The following is a 19,867-nucleotide window of genomic DNA, read 5'->3' as shown; positions in this document are numbered from 1 at the left end:
GATGGCACCCTCCGCTTTGGAGATCATCCTGCGGGAAGAGGAGAAAGCCCCCGAGTGACACTGCGTGGAAAAACGGTTTGAGTTCTAGCACGTAACCAGAGAAGACAAGGAGACTTCAAAAGGACCTCTGCTACCCTTGAACGTGCTATGGACTTGCCAAGTCAGCAGTTCTCAAGACCGTGATGTGTAAACACGGTAAGAACCCCACTCCACAGTGAGGCTAGCAAGGCTTTGTCACCTGGCGACATGGGAAATCCCCCAGCAGTGCCACAGAACATCATGCCTAAAGCCCTGCCAGTTTACAGACATAAATTCAGAGGCTTGGGTTTAGTAAGTGTCATTCTCTACTGCCTCTTGCAGTTACAGCTGGACTTCCCTTTTGTGTCAGTCTCCAATAAAAATGACCTCCCAATCATCACAATGCAGTATCTAGTTCCTAGGTATGATAGGTTGCCAACCACATGTTTCTTAAAACCCGACCAACAAAACCAAATTAAACTTCCAGGATGATTTTCCTAATAGTGGCATGTTCATCCTGTCTTGATACTAATGTGTCCATGGTCCCATATACAATTTTACCATTTTCCACTTCTTAATCTAGTTTTAAATACCATAAGGAAAGAGATCTTTGAATTCATTCTGCAACTTGATACCAACAGACAAAAAATCCCTACAACTGCTGCTGTACACACATCTCACCCCTTCTCAACATCCCTATTTAAAAAGCAACCTTGAATTCACCTCTTTATAATACCATCTCGTTCATGGAATTCGACAGCAATACGAAATGTCATCTTTTTTGGGCTTTGAACACGGAACAAAAAATGCATTCTTCACCTTTCCTTCCACCCAGTCTCCTAGGCACCCTTCTCCACATGGCCCACGCTTCCACTTGCCAGTAACCTTGCAGCAACTCAACAATGCAATGTCAGGCAGGAGGGTCTCTCCCTCTGACCCGATGCCAGCACGTACATGATATGACAGCAACTAACTGGCACTAAGCTGTCACACACTCGTGACCTCTTGGCCTCATAGCCCTCGGAGACTGATATCTCAGATTATTTTTCCCACCGGATGCAGTGACCTGCCTTCTTTTTCCAATTAAATCTCATTAGTTTCCCAGCACATCCAATTTGTTCCAGTCTTTCTGGATTGCCTCTTTGTGTTTATATATGCTTGTTACAGTCCCACAAATAGTAAAGTCTACTTATTTAATTTTAAACCCACAGATAAGAGTTAGACAGAGTTCAGTTTGGGTGGGTTGGTTTGTTTGGGTTTTTTTTATGCAATGGTTGTTTTTTTGTTTGTTTGTGGGCGATTTGTTGTTTCGTTGATTTTTTTTTTTTTAAGTTTCCATTACTTTAAGAAAACTTTGAAAGTTGCACATCAGAATTTAACAGGTAGATAAGACTTTTATAAACTCATTCATATAATGATGACTATTTACTTAATGCTTTTTGTCCAGCAAAGACTTCTCTACCTGAACCACAAGACAAAGTGCTATAGAGTTCTGCTCGCAGGACACCATTAGATACTAACTTTTCAAGAAACTACCACCATTATCATTCAGTATCTCAAATATTTGTCCCCTTGTTTCCACTCCTCTGTTGGCTGCCTCTCATTTCCGTATTAATCTTTGCTGAACCAAACAGGCTCTTTTCCCCTCCCATTTTCCAGCTATCAGAGAAGCTTTCACTACTAGGGAAATCAGGAATCTTCAGTATCATTAAACAGGCAGGCAGGGAGATTATTCAATCTTCAGTTAACATTTTATTTAACATCTTTAGATCCCAAAACCCTTTATGATGATCGTATTTACCTGGGGTTATGAGGCATTTATTTTTTAAATTTAAATTCTGAACTACTAGATATGCAGAACTGAGATGCACAATGCTGTTCTCTGCCAAGTAGTATTGATAATAGCTGTTCCTGTCACTAAGGGGGAATCAGGAAAGGTAACAGTGATGCTATGAACCGAGAGGGCATGAGATAATTATTAATGTAAGGCCTCTACAAATGGTTTTGGAAGTACATCATCAACTAGCAAAAAAGAGCAAAAGACAGAGCAGGCAGACTTGGAGAGCTTCTAAATGCTGTAACACTATTTGATGATCCTATATACTGCCAAGAAGTTCGTTTTTTACCTCAGCGTTTCAAGCCTCCTCTTTTGTTTCCCACTTTTGCTGTCACTGATTGCACTTTCAATATCTTCATGAATAAAGCTAGCCTAAAGAGACAAAAGCAGAAACCATCAGTTAACAGCTAGACTATCCAAATATACAAAATAAATACCTTCTCATGCACTTTTTTTAGATCACCTTTAGATTCTAGAATACCTCATCAAATCCCATTTATTTAAAATTTCTGGGATAAATTATTATACACAAATGGAACAAAGAAACACATGAAGGCACAATACTGTCTGGGAGTTAATATTTTTGTCACTGTTACAATCTTAAGCATTACCATCAGATGAGTATGTCATCTAGACACTAAATTTGTCTGAACAGCTGTAATTAGTCAACCATTATTGCATAAGCTATTTTTTCCCCTCTGTATACATCCTTTTTGCTTTTCTCAAGTATGTTAAGGGCAAGACAGTATAAAAAAAACAAACAACAAAAAAACCCCCACCAGCTACTGTAGAGAGTGGCAGCATAGAGGATTGAGGAAGTGAATTGTAGCAATACAGATTCCTTTAAGAAATAACAGCCTCCAATTTCTCTTTGATGAAGCACAAAATGAATTTTGCAGAACATTTCCTAATCTGTAGGTTCCTGCCTGTCCATAACTGCAGTCTGTCTCCACAGTGGCCCTCAAGTGAAATTTTGATGCATGTCTAAGGCATTATTTTAATAGATCTTGCATTAAATAGGTCACGGCTTCTCATAGGATTTAGAATGTTCTGTTAAATGCCTTCAGCTGACAAATTAATTTACCGCACAGGTTGTCAAAGCCCTAATCTGTCAGTATCTGGCTCGCTTTACAAGGTCCACATCTTTCTTTGTACCCTCGTAATGGAGAAGTATGTAAATTTTAGGGAGGAATATGTAACTTCTGCTGGGACCAGAAGACTGTTGAATTTCGGGTCCAAGGGGCTTAAGGGACTATAATGAACTATAATGAACTTAAGGCTATAATGAACTGCACGGCAGAATATGGACAAGGGATACCATTAAGATTACAGAATTAATAGAAAACATTTTATGAGATTTGAGGAATTTAAACCCAGAATTCCATTAATCATGCTCTTGGTATTTATTATTTAACAATTACTTTTTGTTTTAGAAAACACCGAATGCCCCAGATATTACTGATTTTTACTAAGTTTTTATTGCAGAAGCTCCTTAGGTTCATGGTAACTTCTAATGAAAAGCATAAGAAAGACAAGGGAGAAAGAGCTAACCTTTCAAAACCAGCCAAGTCTCATGGGTAAAGAACAAGACCTGGGGAATGGTCACAGACTCAAAGAATACCTCAGAAGAAAAGGGGGATCTTGGACTTCCAAGTCATGCTTATGTGCTCTGCATTTTTATTTGTACACAGAGGAACAACTTCAAAAGATGAAAGTCTGAAGAAAAGAGACCACCTCTACTCTTTGGGAAGCTGGGTCCAAACAGACCTCAGAAAAGGTCCCTATATTATTTAACATAATGCCACCTGAACTTCTCACAGGAACCCAGATTTCATTGAAAAAGCAAATTCTGTGCAATGAATCACTTGTTCACACCACTCTCATTATACCAATTTCAAAATGATGGCACAGTGTGACTAGCAATATGTTGTTTGAAGACAATTATACGAAATACTACAAAGGAATTAAATCCACATTAAATTATGAATTGGAATTTAGAGAAATATCAATTATACAGCATAATTAACAGTAATTAAAATGTATAACCTTGGAAATCAAGTACTGTAAAACACATTTTAAAACTTATTTATGCTTGAAGGAAATATTTTCATCCAAGATGAACAATCCCTTTCTTTGTTTTGCCCCTCCTGCAAGTAATATTTTCATTTTCATTATCTGTCCAGCAGAGCAGAGATGCAGAGAGGTGAGAATGTAGGGGTTTAATTGTTCAGTGACAAAAAGAACTGAAAAAGGGGAAAGTCTAGGCAAGACTCATGGCTCAGATGAATTCTTTGCAGATTATAAAACAAATCTAAGAGAACTCAAACTATTTTACTCCACTTTCTTCAGAAGTGTGAATGCAAATCACATACATATTCCTGAGCTTTACTTACTTGCAGACCTCAATGAACATCTACAGAGCCCCAAAATCAATATTTACAATAACAACATATCTGAACATGCCCTAAGCCTTTGGCTTACATACTAGACTACTCTCTTGCAAGACATACTACACTACATTTATTATCATACTGTAACTTGTGTTGACAATCATAAGTGCTTTAAACTTAAAGCAAATTCATAAGAATAAAAGAACTGAATTATTTTCTATGAATCAGTTAATTTGATTTTATCCACTCTACTTGCCAATTCATAAAATTTCCCCTATTCAAGTAAGTCATAGCAGATCTCCATTATTATCTTACCTTAATCTCATCACACTGGAAAAGATGTAAATCCGGCTTGTTTTGGGTTGGTTCTTTACATACTAATGCAAGAATTGAATTGTAATTGCATGCATTCATCACAGCTTGGCAATGCTGAATTGTGCTTAAAGGAAAATTCTCCAGTTCATTCTGTCAGAAAACAAACAAAAAAAAAGACACAAAACCAACCATAAAACACCACCTTACTATAGAGTGTCCTGATCTCAGGAAAGCTGCACGAGTTAAAAAGGGAAAGTGATAATAAGCTAATTAAAATACAAAATCTCACATACACGATTTTTCTGCCCATTCCCTTTCTCCTCTCTCTGAAAATGAGACTGCCACTCACAGATCTTACCTTTGATTCCAAGTCCACCAAACTGACAGCTTTGTCATCTACTTGAAGAATCATATCTTGAGTCCACACTTTGCCTTTGGCATCCAGCAATTTCAGCTTCCTTATTCCATCATCTACTGTAATCATCGCCTCTTTTCGGTCCAGAACAAAGGTGGTCAAGTGCTAGTGAATAGGATGTACATTTAAAAAAAAAAATAATTGTAAATTTTCCCTATTGCTGAGTAGCGTCAGTACTTAAATTACTAGAAAATAGCAATACAAATTATTAATGAATAAAAATGCCTTTGTGTATGACAATAAGACATAAGCAGGTTTAGTCCACAATGTCATTTTAAGCCAACTGATTTTTGTAACTCACTCTTTGTCATCCTCTGCCATTTCCTCACTAAAGTAAGTGGTTAGACTCAAAGGCATATTCTGACATCTTTCAGGTATCAAAGCTAGAATTAAACCCTGACTATTTAATTAGCTGCCCTGAGGAGTGAAAACCTGTCTATCTTGGCAAGCTGAACCCAGCAAGCATCAGCAGAAGCTTCCCAGAAACACCCTGCCAATGTACCTCCACCACCACCCTGACCTGGAGTGCCCTCATCTCTTCCTGAGCTGCCAGCTAGCATGCTGATGGCTACCACGATGGGTGTGCACCTGACAGGGACACCTTATGGACAGGCTAGTTGCTTCTTTTATGGATCACAGTAGAAACTTAGTATATTACTTTTGCTCACCATCAAATTGGAATATTCTCCAGATTCAATTAATTGTCTTGAAATTAAGTTCTGCCTCACAGACATCATCTCAACTAGCTTCCCTGTCCTTATGGTTTTGACAATTTCTCTTTCAACATGCTAACCATGCAAGAAAACTCATTAAAAGATTTGATTTTACGCAGGCATAAATACAGCTTCACATTCATATTGAAGACCTGGTTACGTTTATTCAAGCTGAACCATCTTTGATATGTGGCTGCACATCTATCTTCTAAGTAACCTTTTTTTAAAAAAAATAATTTTGCTTTCTTCTATTACAGGATAACAGCACTTAGTAATGACAGACAACAGAGCAGCTATAAGCTGCATGTAATTGATCAAAGTGCTTAAAAGAAGTGAAACACACTGTACTGGCTGCTCACAGATGAATGCTTAGACTCCAAATACAAGTACTAATTTTTATGCTAGTACAGTACCAACACCATTACAAAGAAATAAAAAAAAAATAGACAGACAATTAGAAGCAACACAAGTATTCATTTGTAATCTGATCGTAGGATAGAAGAACTTGAAACTAAGACTCTTCTGCATATGATATGACAATTTACAGCTGATTTAAAAGCCAGCAAAAGGAGCTATTGAATTTGCAAGACTTTTTTTTAAATACATGACAATGGTCTGATAGCAATGGCAGAAACTAAAGTAAGACTGCGGAATGAGGCATTGCATTCAAAGGTGCTTAACAGGCTACATGTGGGCACCCAGGCTTACTTTGCTGAATATTTTAAATAAATCTACTCTTGGATAAAATATGACAGCAGCATGCAGTAATTCTGCAAAGCAGCTTAAGACAGGAAGCAACACCCTTTGCACTTCACACTGGTGAAGAATATGTGCAGGAAGAATGTATTTATTTAATTACTACTAGTAAACTAACTACAGCTTTCAGGGGTTAATACTCAGCTCTTTCTGAATGTTCTGTCACCTCTGCCAACTATAACTGATCAAAGTATCCATTCTAAATAGCATCCAGCATGCCTTGCCAAGAGCACAGGGGTTTTCAGCCCTGTCTCATCCTTGCAACAAGCCAGGTTCAGAGATAGGGCAGCACAGCACATTGAACTGATATCCCATTCAGAAGTGCTGTCCCTTTGCCAAACTGCACACAACTTTGCTTACATTTTTCTGCTTCCAAAGTTCAGCTCATTACGACAGAGCTATAGAATTTGAGACATTTCAGTGTAACCTACTCTGAAGCGACCTCAGGCTGGCAGGACACTCTGGAAGATGTATATGCCTTCAAGCATATGTATCCTCAAAAATCATGTAGGTAAAAATAACCGTGTGTAACTGGAAACTATAATTGGTATATCAGTCCTGGTCTCACCTCTACGTGATACTGTGAGGTTTCGGATATGCTGCTGGCACTGTCTCGTGCATAATTCTTTCTTTGTTCTAGAGATAGAAGGAGAAAAAAGAACAAGTATTAATTCACATTCTTATCCTGCTGTTTTGAGTACTTCTCAGAGATACTTGAGAAATAGTTGTATATATGAAAACAGAAGATGAGTTGCTGTTAATATCTGTATTTGGACAGAAGAAACCTTCTCAAGGATCTTACTTACATCAGTGACATTAATAGCAAGTTGGTGAGTGCAAATAAAAGCCAGTCCTGACTGAAATGCCAGATTATTAAAATCACTGATTTGCTTCTTTGGTAGCAATACAACAACTAGCATCAGGCTTACTGTACTTGTATGAATGCACTTGAAAGCAAAAGTGCTTTCTGATGTGTATATATACAATTAAATCTGCAAAACAACAAAGCTATGCATAAATCAGACCTGAATCAACATCCTTTATTTCTGCCTAAAGTATTCAATCTGATGAATTACTAATGTAGAAATATGCATGGAAAGGAATGAGAAAAAAAGACACATCAAATATCTCTAAAGAGCTAACAAAACACAATGCTGCAAAATCAGAAACATAATTTGCTTTTTACTCTACACAATATATTAATATTAAACCAGGAGAGGAGGGAGGAGAAAAAGCAAAATGAAGACACAACACATGCTCAAACCACAAAGTAATGAATTTAGGTGAACACTGAAGAAACCTTTCCAGCTTTAGTGGAAAAAAAAATGAATGCAACATTCAGAAAGTTCTTCTATTTCACTACAACTGCTTAAGTGCCCGATCTGGAACACCAGGAGCTTTGTCTAAGGAAGAAAGTCACTAGATGACAATTTCTTTGGTTTTGTTTTTGCTTTTTTTTTAAAGAAAGTACCTGATATACATACAAAATACAGCAATCTCCTCATACTTAGAGTACTTGAAGGTAAGAGTGTGTGATTCTGTTGACAAGAAAATTAAGTTACTTTTTTCAAAATAAAAATCCACTAGCAAGCACATGATCTGTGACATACAGAGATCTCCAGTGAGGGCACCATAAAAGCCACACTGTAAAAGTCTCTTCTGTGACCAGGGTTCCTTCATACAGGAATTTCAGATGCTGACAAAGAAACTAGTGTCCTCATTTTCAGTTGTCAATTGCTGAAGTATTTATCACCTTTTATAATCACATCACTATCTCTCCAGTTCTCAGTGACTTTCATGAAAGACATTTCAGTTTATGAAATCCCTTACTGGCTTGAAGCCTCCCTCCCAAGATGACAAACATCATTAATGCAACAGAGCCATCCTGCTCCTGTACAGCAGCCACTCAGCCTGCTTTAGAAAGAGAAGTGTGCAGTGTAATCAGCCAAAAGGAAGAACACCATGGATTATCATAATTTTTAACTAGCTGTGTGAATATTTCAAAATAGATGTCTTATTTTTATTGTCCATTATTCTGAAATCCCAGGGCAGAGGATCTGCATTAATTCCAACTGTAATTACTATTTCTGCTTTTGCAGCATGTTACTTAAAGTATTTTTTTGGTTTCTTTTCTTTTTAACCAAACAGAAGCACACACACATGCACACCCCAACAAAACAATCTGCAAAGCAGCACTGTCTGATTTGCTACCTTTCTTTTTTTGTTTGGATGATGATCTGAAGAAGTAAAGTCCATCTGTTCCTAACAAAACAAGGGAATTAAAAAGCAGTATCTAGTTTAACCCCATAGAATTATTTGGATCTGTAAGGGGATCAGTTAACAGTCTTCTGTTATGGACTGTAAATGATAGTTAAATGCTTTCCAGTAAAAAAGAAAATATGCTTTAAAAAAAGGCCAGTTGTTTCAATTAACAATTCATCAAATATCGAGGTTTGATTTTTATGATCTTTTTTAAGGTGAACAAAAATATTATCCTTTCAATGATATTAAATTAAACAAGGATAAGCAATTTCACATCCAGTGTAAGACTTATAAATCCTGTAAACAATAACAGTTGGAGTTGTTTTAAATAAACAAAGAAATCCTGGCATATGTAGAGGCTTCAAAGGAATTAAAAAGCAGACAATAAGTTTTGCAAGACATTCATCGCTCTGCTTCACAGAAATTTTGTCCTGTGTTATGACAGATATGTAAAAATATTTGTATCACTGATTAACACATCCTATTCCACAGAGTACAATGGATTTTATACATGATAGAGCTTTCTGAATACTAATAAAATCTGTAGTTGCCTACATACAAAAGCCAAGGAGAGCCCCTCAAGTTCTGCATTCTTAATTACAACAGAATAGTAACAAGAACCTCAATAAAATTTCCAATTAACAGAATTCAATCCGTGTTTGTGTTAACAAACAAAAAGCATGGTCACCACAACACCTGACAGTACATACTGAGTTCAGCACAATTCCTATATACTTATTCATTTATTTAATGCACATGATTATTAGAACCATCTAGAGATCCAAGTTATTCATTTAGAATAGAATAATTTCAGTTGGAAAGGACCTATAACTATCAACTAGTCCAACTGGCTGACCACTTGGGCACTGACCAAAAGTTAAAGCATGTTATTAGGGGCGTTGTCCAAATTAAACACTGACAGGCATGTGGCATCGACCACCATTTCTTGTTATCTTTCTACCACAAATCACTGGGTAATGTGTGTCACTTACACAGACTTAGAGTCTCCCTTTTCTGGGAGGCCAAAAAAGTGATGCCAATTGAACTCTACAGTGAAGCACACAAACTAAGACTGGGGAGGCTTCCAAGTCTTGTTGCAGTTACAGACCAAACAAAAAAAGATGGGGAACAGGCTCTTCATTACTGCTCAGTGCTGCAACTTTCACGTGGTACTGGATGAGCTAAGAAGTGGCCTAGAGCAACTGTGAATGTTACCAGTACTGCTATAGAGGAGCTGGAGGTAGATACAGTGGGTAACTGCTCCATCCTGAAATAGTGAATACTTTTCTAAGTACCCTAGCACCAGGCAAAATTCTTCCATTGCTTTTGGAAGGGTTTTTTTCTCTAGCCTTTGTTTAACCGTTTCACAACAGAATGCTTGGAAAGTGAGTCTCCATCCCATAGAGGGTCAACCCAGCTGCTGATCACCCAGGCTCCCTCACAGATGGTTTTCTTGGCTGCCTGGCATAAATTGTACTGAAGGAAGAATGAATAAGTCTACCCCCATGATATTATGAACATAACAGAAAGTAAAAATAAATGAACTGACCAAAACAACAACAACAAAACAAAACAAAAAAAAAAAAAAAAAAAAAAACCAAAGCAAAACCACACACTAGTATCTAGAATGCATCCCCTTTCCTGTGGCTTTTGCCTGTATCTCAAAACTAAATCTCAGCCTCTGCTTTCTCCTAGTGCCTGGTTTCTGAACCTACAAGTTCTCACCTTGCCCTCAGAAAAGGGGACACAAATCCTTTTGCACCCCCTTCTGCTGATGTGCTCCACTGCCTTGAACTTCTAGGAGAATTAATATGAATCTGCAAACCTCTTCTGTGTCCTTCTACCAGATATCACAAGCTGCTGGGCTTCTTCCTACAACACTTTCATATTTCTACTTCCAAGTCACATATATCTGAACACATGACTCTCACAATCTTCTTCATCCATTTGTAGCTCCTTATTTCATTTCACTTCCTATGAGTTGCCCATTGCCATACTTTGAAAATGTAGCTTCCATCTCCTCAACTCTTTCACATATCAAAGTGGCTGATCATAAATATTAATCTGACTGGCTTTACAGGAACCCTGAAAACACTTCTTGACTTATTACATGATCTTCAAATGCAAGTAACTTATATCCTACTATTAAAAATCAGCAAAAGAATTTGCTGACTTACTGAATGTCAGTTCTGGCTGGGATGGAGTTAATTTTCTTCACAGCAGCCTGTAGAGTGCTGTGGTTTTGATTTGTGACCAAAACTTTGTTGACAACCTAGGAATGTTTTAGCTCTTGATGAACAGTGTCAAGGCCTTCTCTGTTTCCCACACTGCCACCCCAGTGAGTAAGCTGGGTGTGCACATGTTGGGAGTGGACACAGCTGGGACAGACGACCCCAACTGTCCAAAAAGTTATTCCAGATTCTATAATGTCATGCTCAGCAATAAAACTCGTGGGTTTCCAAAGTGGCCCTTGCTCAAAGACTGTATGGGCATTGGTCTGCTTGTGGGAGGTGGTGAGTGAATGCCTTTGCACTGCTCAGGTTTTTTTCCTCCCTGCTCTTTCCTTCACTTACAAAGCTGTCTTATCTTGATCCATCAGTTTCTTCTTGCTTTTGCCCTTCCAATTTTCTCCCCTATCCTGACTCCAAGAGGAGACAGGGGAATAAGGAAACAACTAGTTGGGGTCAACCCCTGACCCTGGACAAAAAAAAAAATTATTAAAAATCCCACAAAGAAAGAAAACCAAAGGTTTTGTATGCTACATTTCACTCTCCTAAATCCTCTCAATCAATCTCAGCCTCTCATGAGTCCCTTCAATGCATGAAGAGAGTTACTGAAGCTAAAATGAAATTCTGCAACAGAGATCTCCAAATAGTATATATAAAACTATCAGAACTATTGAGTTTTTTCTATTTACTCTATTTACTGCAGCTTTTACATCCAACATGTAAAGTACAGTGCAGCCTTAATACTGAAGTTAGCTCAAGCCCTCCTGATATGCTGCACACAATTTACCTAAGGTATTTTGCCTCTGATAAAGGAAAGAAAACAAAATAAAAAAGGATCATGGCAGAAGACACTTGAGTTAAATTCTTAATCACAATCTATAGCAAATGAAACCCAGAGGAATCTGAACAAAATAAAATCTCTCATAACGCAAGGGCAATAAACTTAAAAGCAGAACATCATTTCACTTATAGGTCCTGAATGTAAGATCTACTAGCTACTAAACCTTTCAAAGGAACAGAAACATCGATCCACGGAAATTAATATTCTTCCCACTGTCTGATGTGGACAGATGCTACTGCTAGTTTTGCCTTTGAGACTTACTGAAGTCACTAATTATCATGAATGGACCATGTTTCTGCTTTCAAAAAAGACATTATAAGGTACTGATTTCATACCATCTTTTGAAGCTTCCAGAACACCAAAAACCAACATCTTGACCAAAGACTTTAGCCAAGTAAAAAATACTACTAGACAGTACACAACACAGACAAACAGGACTCAAGATTGCTGTCACTCATTCTCTTCTTTGTTCTCACTAAGAACTCTGTGCTCTCCCCAGTTACTTCTGTGAAGAACCATTTAATACTTTGGTAAGGCAACTATTCTACAATTTCAGCAAAAAACAGTGGTGTTTCCCAAAGTCCACTGAGGAAGAGCTATAAACATAACATAGAACCTGACATAGGTAGAGTTCTTTCTCACCCATTTCCCAGATGGAAGAAGATGCAGTAATATGGCAAGTGAGAAAACTGCTTAAGAAACGTTACCTGTCTCTGTGCCTCAGTCCAGAAGGCCACACAGAGAAAGGTATCACAGGAAGAGAAATTTAATTGTTTAGGTAGGGAAATTTTTTACCAGATGCAAAAGATCTCATCTGGGTCTTAAATATAACCTAAAGCACAAGTGGTGCTGGTTAGGGCTATGATACCTCTAGACACAACAAATTTTAGTTCCTAATAGAAATGAAGAATTTCAGTGCCTAGACTTCCACCAATGTTTTGTTTCCACTAATAACTGCACAGGCCAGATACAGTAAGTGTTGTCAGTGCTACTGTTACAGTAACACAAAGAAGGGCCCTGGCAGAACCCATTCTCCCCTTCCATAGCCAAGTTGGAAACGGCTGTACAGTGTACAAAGAGACGAAGCTCTGAAATATGATGGCAATCCATGTAGAGATGGATTAAGAGACTCTTTCACAAGCTGTCCTAAGAATCCTGGAGTGACAGTATAAATTATTACCACACACCAGCAAGCAGAAAAGCCCAATGTTTAGTTTACCATATATTTGTGGTATGCATTGAGCTAATTGCTGACACCCTTTTAAGAATGTATTGCAGCACCTAGAAGTACTTGACACTGAGAGTAAAGTGCAGGAGACATGAACTACACATTTGGGGAAATTCCGCTGACCGCTTGCCCAACATCGAATGATATTGTCATTAACAGGCAGACCTACCAGGCAGACCAGCAGCCAAAGTCCTGCCTCCACTCCCCATCACACACCAGAGATCCAAAGTGATGGACAACCATAGGGAGGAGCAAGTCAATGGGCGTGAAGAAGGGAGTGAGGTGGGCAAGGGGCCAAGCCATGTATGATGGGAGCAGCCAGGCAGTGAGCCCAGTTACAGAGTAGGGACTCAGGGATAGTCCATGTTCTGGCTCTCTCATCCTGGGAACTCAATTTGCTGTGAAGAGTCAGGGAGCCCTTCCAACAACCAGAATCCCCACACAGCACATATGCTGTGTGGGCAGACCTCCCAACCCCACTGCAAGCACTCTGCTCTTACAGAGGTGGCTTCTTGCCCCACCTCCAAGTTAATGTGGAAGGTGGGGGCATCTGGTGCTGATCTCCTCATCAGTTCCCAACCAAAGCTGGCCAGACCCTGGGTGAAAACCAATCACAAGTGTCTTTCTTGCCTGGTTGTGGACATCAAGCATTTGCCAACCCTCATTTGGGGCTGGGGGTTTAAATGCCAGCACTTTAGGGAAGAAAGGTCAAAACCTGAGTTCACAACAGATCTCATTTTCAGAGGAGCAAATACTATCACTTTCAGAGATTACAAGCTTCTCCCTGATGACTATGTGGAACTAGCTATCACAGAAGGTGTATTGCTTAGGAGTCAATTGGCAATTTAATTCATTTGAGTATTGAATACAAGTGTGTTACATGGATGGCTTCTTTTAACACACACACACACACACACACACACACATTCACCTAGTCTATGACCTGCTTGTGATATCCTTAAATTTCCTGCACTACAGCTCTTGCTGTCAACGAGGTATTTGAGCAATGCAAAAATGCACATGCCACTTCACTGCTATCATACTGCTAGGTCACAGCCCTCAGAGTATAAACACAGTTTCTAAGACATCTAATATTTTCTGTTGTGGCGTGAAGACAATTTTAGTAACACCTTTCAGTTCTACATTGTATGATAATCAAACGGTACTGCTGGGGCACGGGGCTGCTCCACACCGTGCCACTCGCTGGCAAGAGCCCAGCACTGCCCTGGCTATTGGCATCAGCTGATGCTGCACATCTCCTCCCAACCAGAGCTGCAGAAGACAGATGGAGAAGCCAATGCTGGAACAACAGATGACAGTACAACCCAAAATCCATTTCAGATGGAAGGATCAGGAAGTAAATGATGAAATAAATCCTGTAAGATTGTGCAGAGGGCATCTTCCCTCTTAGTTCAGCAAGAGATTTATCCTGCAGGCAGAAGAGTTCATTTCAGGAAGGAAATGAGTGAAAATAAAGGGATTATTTGACACAGGAAAAAAATGCAGTTGCAGGGAAGCTTTTGCTAGCAGATAACCCCACAACCCCATCAGAGATAGTGATGGCTCCACTCTAGGTTTTGACTGAATTCTCTGTAACAACAATAAAACTCCAGCCTCCTTTCCCAGTGGCACTGTGGTGAAGCCTGATGACTGAACAATCAAGAATCACCTCAGCACTGGGTCTCAAGAGTGCTGAGGTGCTGACTTCATGCCATGACATATAAGTGTGTGTGTGTATAAACACAGATGTTATTATTATTAATATTAATGATAATAATTATTAAGTCTTTACTGTGCTTGGAAGAAATTGAGTTCAAGATCAAGAGGTCACTTAGCAGGCCATGTACCATCTTCACTTGTTGATATTCATAGATAAGTGCTTTAGTCCAAATGACATTCAAAAGTCTTCCAAGAAAAAATTTTGTCATGGACATTACACTGTCACATTTTATCAAGACAAAAAAACCCAACCATGGTCCATTTTACTATTACAGTAAAATTATCTACTTTTTCCCCAATATAAGTAAATCTATTAAATACATAAGCGCTATGTACTTACATAAAATATGTACATTTAACATACATATACATAAAATATAAAAATAAAGACAGAACACTTCCAATCTGCTTTATAGGATTTCAGTCTCATGGATCTCAAATAAAATACTTGTTAGTTATTAATTATGTATCATTTACAAATATTTTATGACAAGCATTTTAAACACATTTTAACAATTCCAGTGTCACTCAACTGCTTCCCACTCTCCCTGAAACAGGAGGCAAAACATCCATAGCATCACAGAAGAAGACAAGACATACATGGGATGCAGCAGAATTGTAACATGGTTGCTAAAATAGTAATAATAATAAAAAAAAAAAATCCTGAATTTGATAAAGGTTTTAGATTATTTCCTTTCCTTTTTCTCCAGTTCATACATCTAGTGATGCTGAAAGCCTAGTTCCTTATGCATGCAAAACAGAGCAGAAGCAGTAAAATGTGCAAACTCCTTTCTAAAAGCATCCTCTCTAATACATCTTTGCTCAGAGCTCCAGGATAAATGAGTCTTCTGCTTCATTCAGTTCCTGGCAACTCCAGCTATAGGTCTGTGATATATCTGCTAGCTGTGGAAGTGAACCAAGATCAACAATTCATTCTGCAGGAGACACCATGCAGCAATTATATGGGAAGCATTTTCAATTAGTACCTGAATTAAATATTTTAGCAGTAAAAGGCTGCTTATCATTATATACCTCAAATTGAGTCATTTGTCCCCACCTTTTACCAGCACATGAATATCCCATCATGTCTGATAGAATAAAGTTCAGAGAGGTGTAATTTTAAAAGCCCAGAGATTAAAGGACATGATTAAGACACTTACTGTTCAAATACTGTTCAAAACATGCACTCTTGAAAAAATCAGAATCATGATAGAAAACAAAACAGAGTGCAATGCTGTCATAAGAGCAGATTATTTCTTTATGAGACAAGTCTTTTGCAATGTCTCATCCTGGTTTCCGTTACCATCTACTATTTCTGCCAACAAGTGCAATCAGTTTGTTGAGTGAATCCATACAGGATGTAGAAATCACCATTTAAAATTATCACTTCAGAATTTTCCTCAGTTGCAGTTCCTGCCTTTAATACTATGTGAAGTGACTGTTTTTTGTAGAATATCACTATAACAAGATAGACTTAAACTTAGAATGATTCATATGCAACATCATTTTTAAACAACAAATGTTTCAAATGGTTTCTACTTCTGTCTTTGGTGATTTTTCCAGAAGTGGACCCTCAACTACTCTAGCACAGAGTCTTCAGTCACCAAACCATGTCAGCTTTTTCATACCACTCCTCTTTTCAGAGGGCACAGAGCTAGGAGGTCTCCAGTCTCCCTCAGGGGCTTTTTAGCCTCATGAATTTCAAAGCATTTGGAAAGCCAAAGGCGACCAATAGAATAAAGCTCTTCTCACGTACTCACAGGTGAGTAACCAAACTTGAGGCCTGTAGGGCATCCTTCAAGGGCAAAGTTAACTCTGTTCTCACGACACAAAGCATCCTGCTGTCACTCCCCTAACCTCCCAGCCATCACCCCACCCAAAATAGGAGGGAGAGAGGATTAGTTATTACTAAGGATATTGCAGTTATTAGCCACTGCTCTTTGAGCTTTCCAGTTTATCTGCAGAAGAGGTGGCAGATGCAACAAGGGAGAGCAGGCTGGGGTGGGAGGGGTCATTACACAGGACTGGATTCTCAGTCCTCCTTCTTCCAGTCTCATCATCAGCTGTACTGATTTTCTGAAGAGCTTTTAACAACAGGCACAGATTTGCATAGCAGAACATCTCTCACCCTGATTGCTGCTTTTATTACCATTACCAGCACAGCTACCAGCAGGATGTATTCACAGTGGAGGTAGATGACCAGGAAATGGTGCAATTTGGCTGGCAAGGAACACGACTACATTGTGCCTTCACAGTGATTTGGCCCCGCTCTAGAGAAGTGTATACAGCCAATACAAATACTGGCATCTGTAGCTGGGAAGTGCAACAACGTTCAGGCATTTGTAAGCGACATCACATTTGACAGCCACAAAGCCTGTTGAAAATAGCAGGCCAAACAGGACTCCAAATCCATTACATCAGATCTAGTTTCCATGAAATCCTGTGTCAAACAAAAATGTTCTAAATTCCTTTTCTGCAAGCAGAGGATAAAGTTGGGGAGGCAAAGGGAGACTCAGATCGTGAATTAAACCTATAGCACAGCTAGACCCCTGAATGCATTCTCCCTGGTACGTAACTTAGCTATTGGACCATTCTTAGTTTTGTGATAAATGCTTTATACATTGGTGCCTTAAAAATTTGCCGGTGGGAGTTCTATCCTTAGTAAACTATAAAAAAAATTTCCAGCCAGCCTAATTAGTTTTAGTAGGAATAAAACCACTGTTGTTTAATTTTTTTGCCATACACACCTATATGTATGTGCATACACTTTCAGATTTATATGAATAAAATATTTCCACCATGACATCACAATAAGTATTTAACCAACAATTGTAACATAAAAGTTTAAAGAATTTATGCCACCTTACCATAAAGAGCTTTTGCACTTGTTCTTGAATTTTGTTCCCTCTCTGCCTGAGCAAACGTTGGGGAGCCATAGCCACTGAAAGGAAACAGTTCTGGTTAACTCCTGTACAGATGTATTCACCACACAGAAACAGGCATTGAAAAAACCCTTCCCTTAAGTAGGACTACACATACCTACAACACAAGTAACAGAGGTAATGAAATTGGATATTTGTTCTGCCACATGAATACAGCAAAGTATTTCTAAGTTTCACTTAGGTTGGAAGCCCTTCTGAGTTCTCTTTTGTTGCATTAATACAATATCATGCACAATGGAAGTGTGGCATAGACATAGATGCTATCATGATAAAGTAATGAGAATCACTACATAATAATGATTATAATAATAATATTGACAAAGACTTTGTAGGATTTTTTTGTGTGTGTGTTACTTCTTTTTAAAAACTGTAAACGCTTTTCATAAGAGACTATCATTGCCTATAACAAACAAAAAGGTAATCTAACTTTCTTCTAGTTGAACAAGATTGATTCGTATACAAACCCCCTTTAAAGGAACAACAGTATGAGAAGCAGGTGACAGCACAGATGCCCTGCTCCATACAGGAATACATGTTCTTTGTCATCAGATTAGGTCAATTCTCATTAGTGCCATGCTTCTCATACAGGGAACACCTTCTCACCTCAGGCAAGGTAACACTGTCAGGTAGCAGTTGCTCAGTTCTTTTTACTGGGAAACACTATTTTCTCACAGATGGAAAGGACAGCCTCATCTTTTATGCATAAAAGTACATTCACTCAGCTAACCTTCAATATCTCAGCCATAGCAAGATCTCTTCAAGTAATGTAAGAAGTATGTTATGGCTACAGCAATTTATTTTTCTGTTGCAGATGATTTCTTTCAGTAATACAGCTTTATCCTTACACTAATAAAAAAAATCAGTCAGATGATACCTGTCTGTTTAGCTACATGGTTTGGAAACTGCACATTCATTTACAGAAACTGCCTTTGCCTTATTCCAATGGGATCTAATAATTATAGCTCTACCTGAAATGAAAGCATAAAGAAGAAAATACAACACTATTTTTTGTCCACAGAAGGAGAATCAAAGGCATAACCTTACTTCATTTGAGGAAAATAACTTCCATATCCACCGGGAGGGGTGTTTGATATATGTCCATTCATTCTTATCGTCACTTACTGAGGGAAACAATCTGGGAAAAGAAACAACAGCATAGGAATTAAAAGATGTAGCTTTAATACAGATGTAACAAAAAACTAATGAGAAAATTATGGTTGAAATAGGAAAGGAATTGCATCAACAAGTTCAATTGTTATTATTTGCATCACAGTGATGCCTTAAAGACCCATTATGGAACTTCTCCCAGTTGCAATTTGATAGCTACTGCTTCAAGTAATTTATAATTTAGTGAAAAAAGCTGTTATTATTGCTACAATGATCTTTAGGAATAGCTTTAGAAATAAAAGGCTGACTAAACAAAGAACAGCATCTACTGCAGAAGTGAACAAGATGTTCCAAATGGCAACTGTAATAGTCAAGCACACTCGATTTTAACTCTCAGTTAATTTCTTTCAAACGAAACTTTTGAAATGACCTTTTGATACATATTCTATGAAACTTATCAGCTGAATTGTTAGAAAGACTCATTATCAAAAACAAAACACAATTGTTAGCATAAAAGGAAACTACTTGGTTAGCTATTTTGGGACTAGAAAAGGCTTTTTTTTTTTTTTAAGATACATTTCACATCCTGAAAGTTAGGCAAACCTAATGAAACCTCTCGTATAACAGCAACACTGAAAAAGCTATAATGAAATAGTTAAATGGTTGCCTTCACCCTTTAATACCATGCCCACTGAAGTTAAAATTGACTCTGAAAGTGACCTTCATAACCCTGTAAGCAATTAACAAATCTCTATTCAAATTTACCAAGAGCAAATAATCTTTCATTTATACATACATGAATAATATATATTTGAATATTTTACAAGTCAGTCATTAAACAAAAATAAAGAAAATATTTCTTTTACCTCTGCACAACAGTCTAAAGTACATCAGATAAAATCTATACCTAACAAAAACTCTATTTCCAAAGGAAGCACAACGTTCTTTGTTGTACTAGAGCCACCTTACAGTCAGCTTATCTTCTGAATCAATAAGTCAACTTGCTGTCTCACTTTAACTGTTCTCTGCCTGCTTCCAAAGAAGCAGCAGCTGATTGACCTTCCCTAAATGCTCTAGTTTGTTTCCACATATGTTC

The 19,867-nt window shown here is 38.1% G+C and overlaps 1 protein-coding gene across 1 annotated transcript; it reads right to left on the bottom strand.

Moving 5' to 3' along the window:
• Positions 1 to 6: 6 nt before the first annotated feature.
• LOC103782276 (epidermal growth factor receptor kinase substrate 8-like) lies at positions 7 to 18,795 on the bottom strand (the record flags this gene model as incomplete). Its single annotated transcript, XM_008950036.1, has 7 exons — positions 18,709 to 18,795; positions 17,590 to 17,663; positions 7,013 to 7,080; positions 4,919 to 5,080; positions 4,561 to 4,710; positions 2,145 to 2,227; positions 7 to 28 (listed from the first exon to the last, which is right to left on the bottom strand). Coding segments are annotated over exons 1-7 (621 nt in total), but the record flags the coding sequence as incomplete, so codon positions are not given.
• Between the last annotated feature and the right edge of the window lie 1,072 nt (positions 18,796 to 19,867).

Source organism: Merops nubicus, unplaced genomic scaffold (assembly GCF_000691845.1).
Source record: "Merops nubicus isolate BGI_N331 unplaced genomic scaffold, ASM69184v1 scaffold26811, whole genome shotgun sequence".
In the NCBI taxonomy this organism is placed as follows: domain Eukaryota; kingdom Metazoa; phylum Chordata; class Aves; order Coraciiformes; family Meropidae; genus Merops; species Merops nubicus.
The sequence above is the reverse complement of the archived record's forward strand: the minus strand, read 5'-3'. Positions and strand labels throughout refer to the sequence as shown.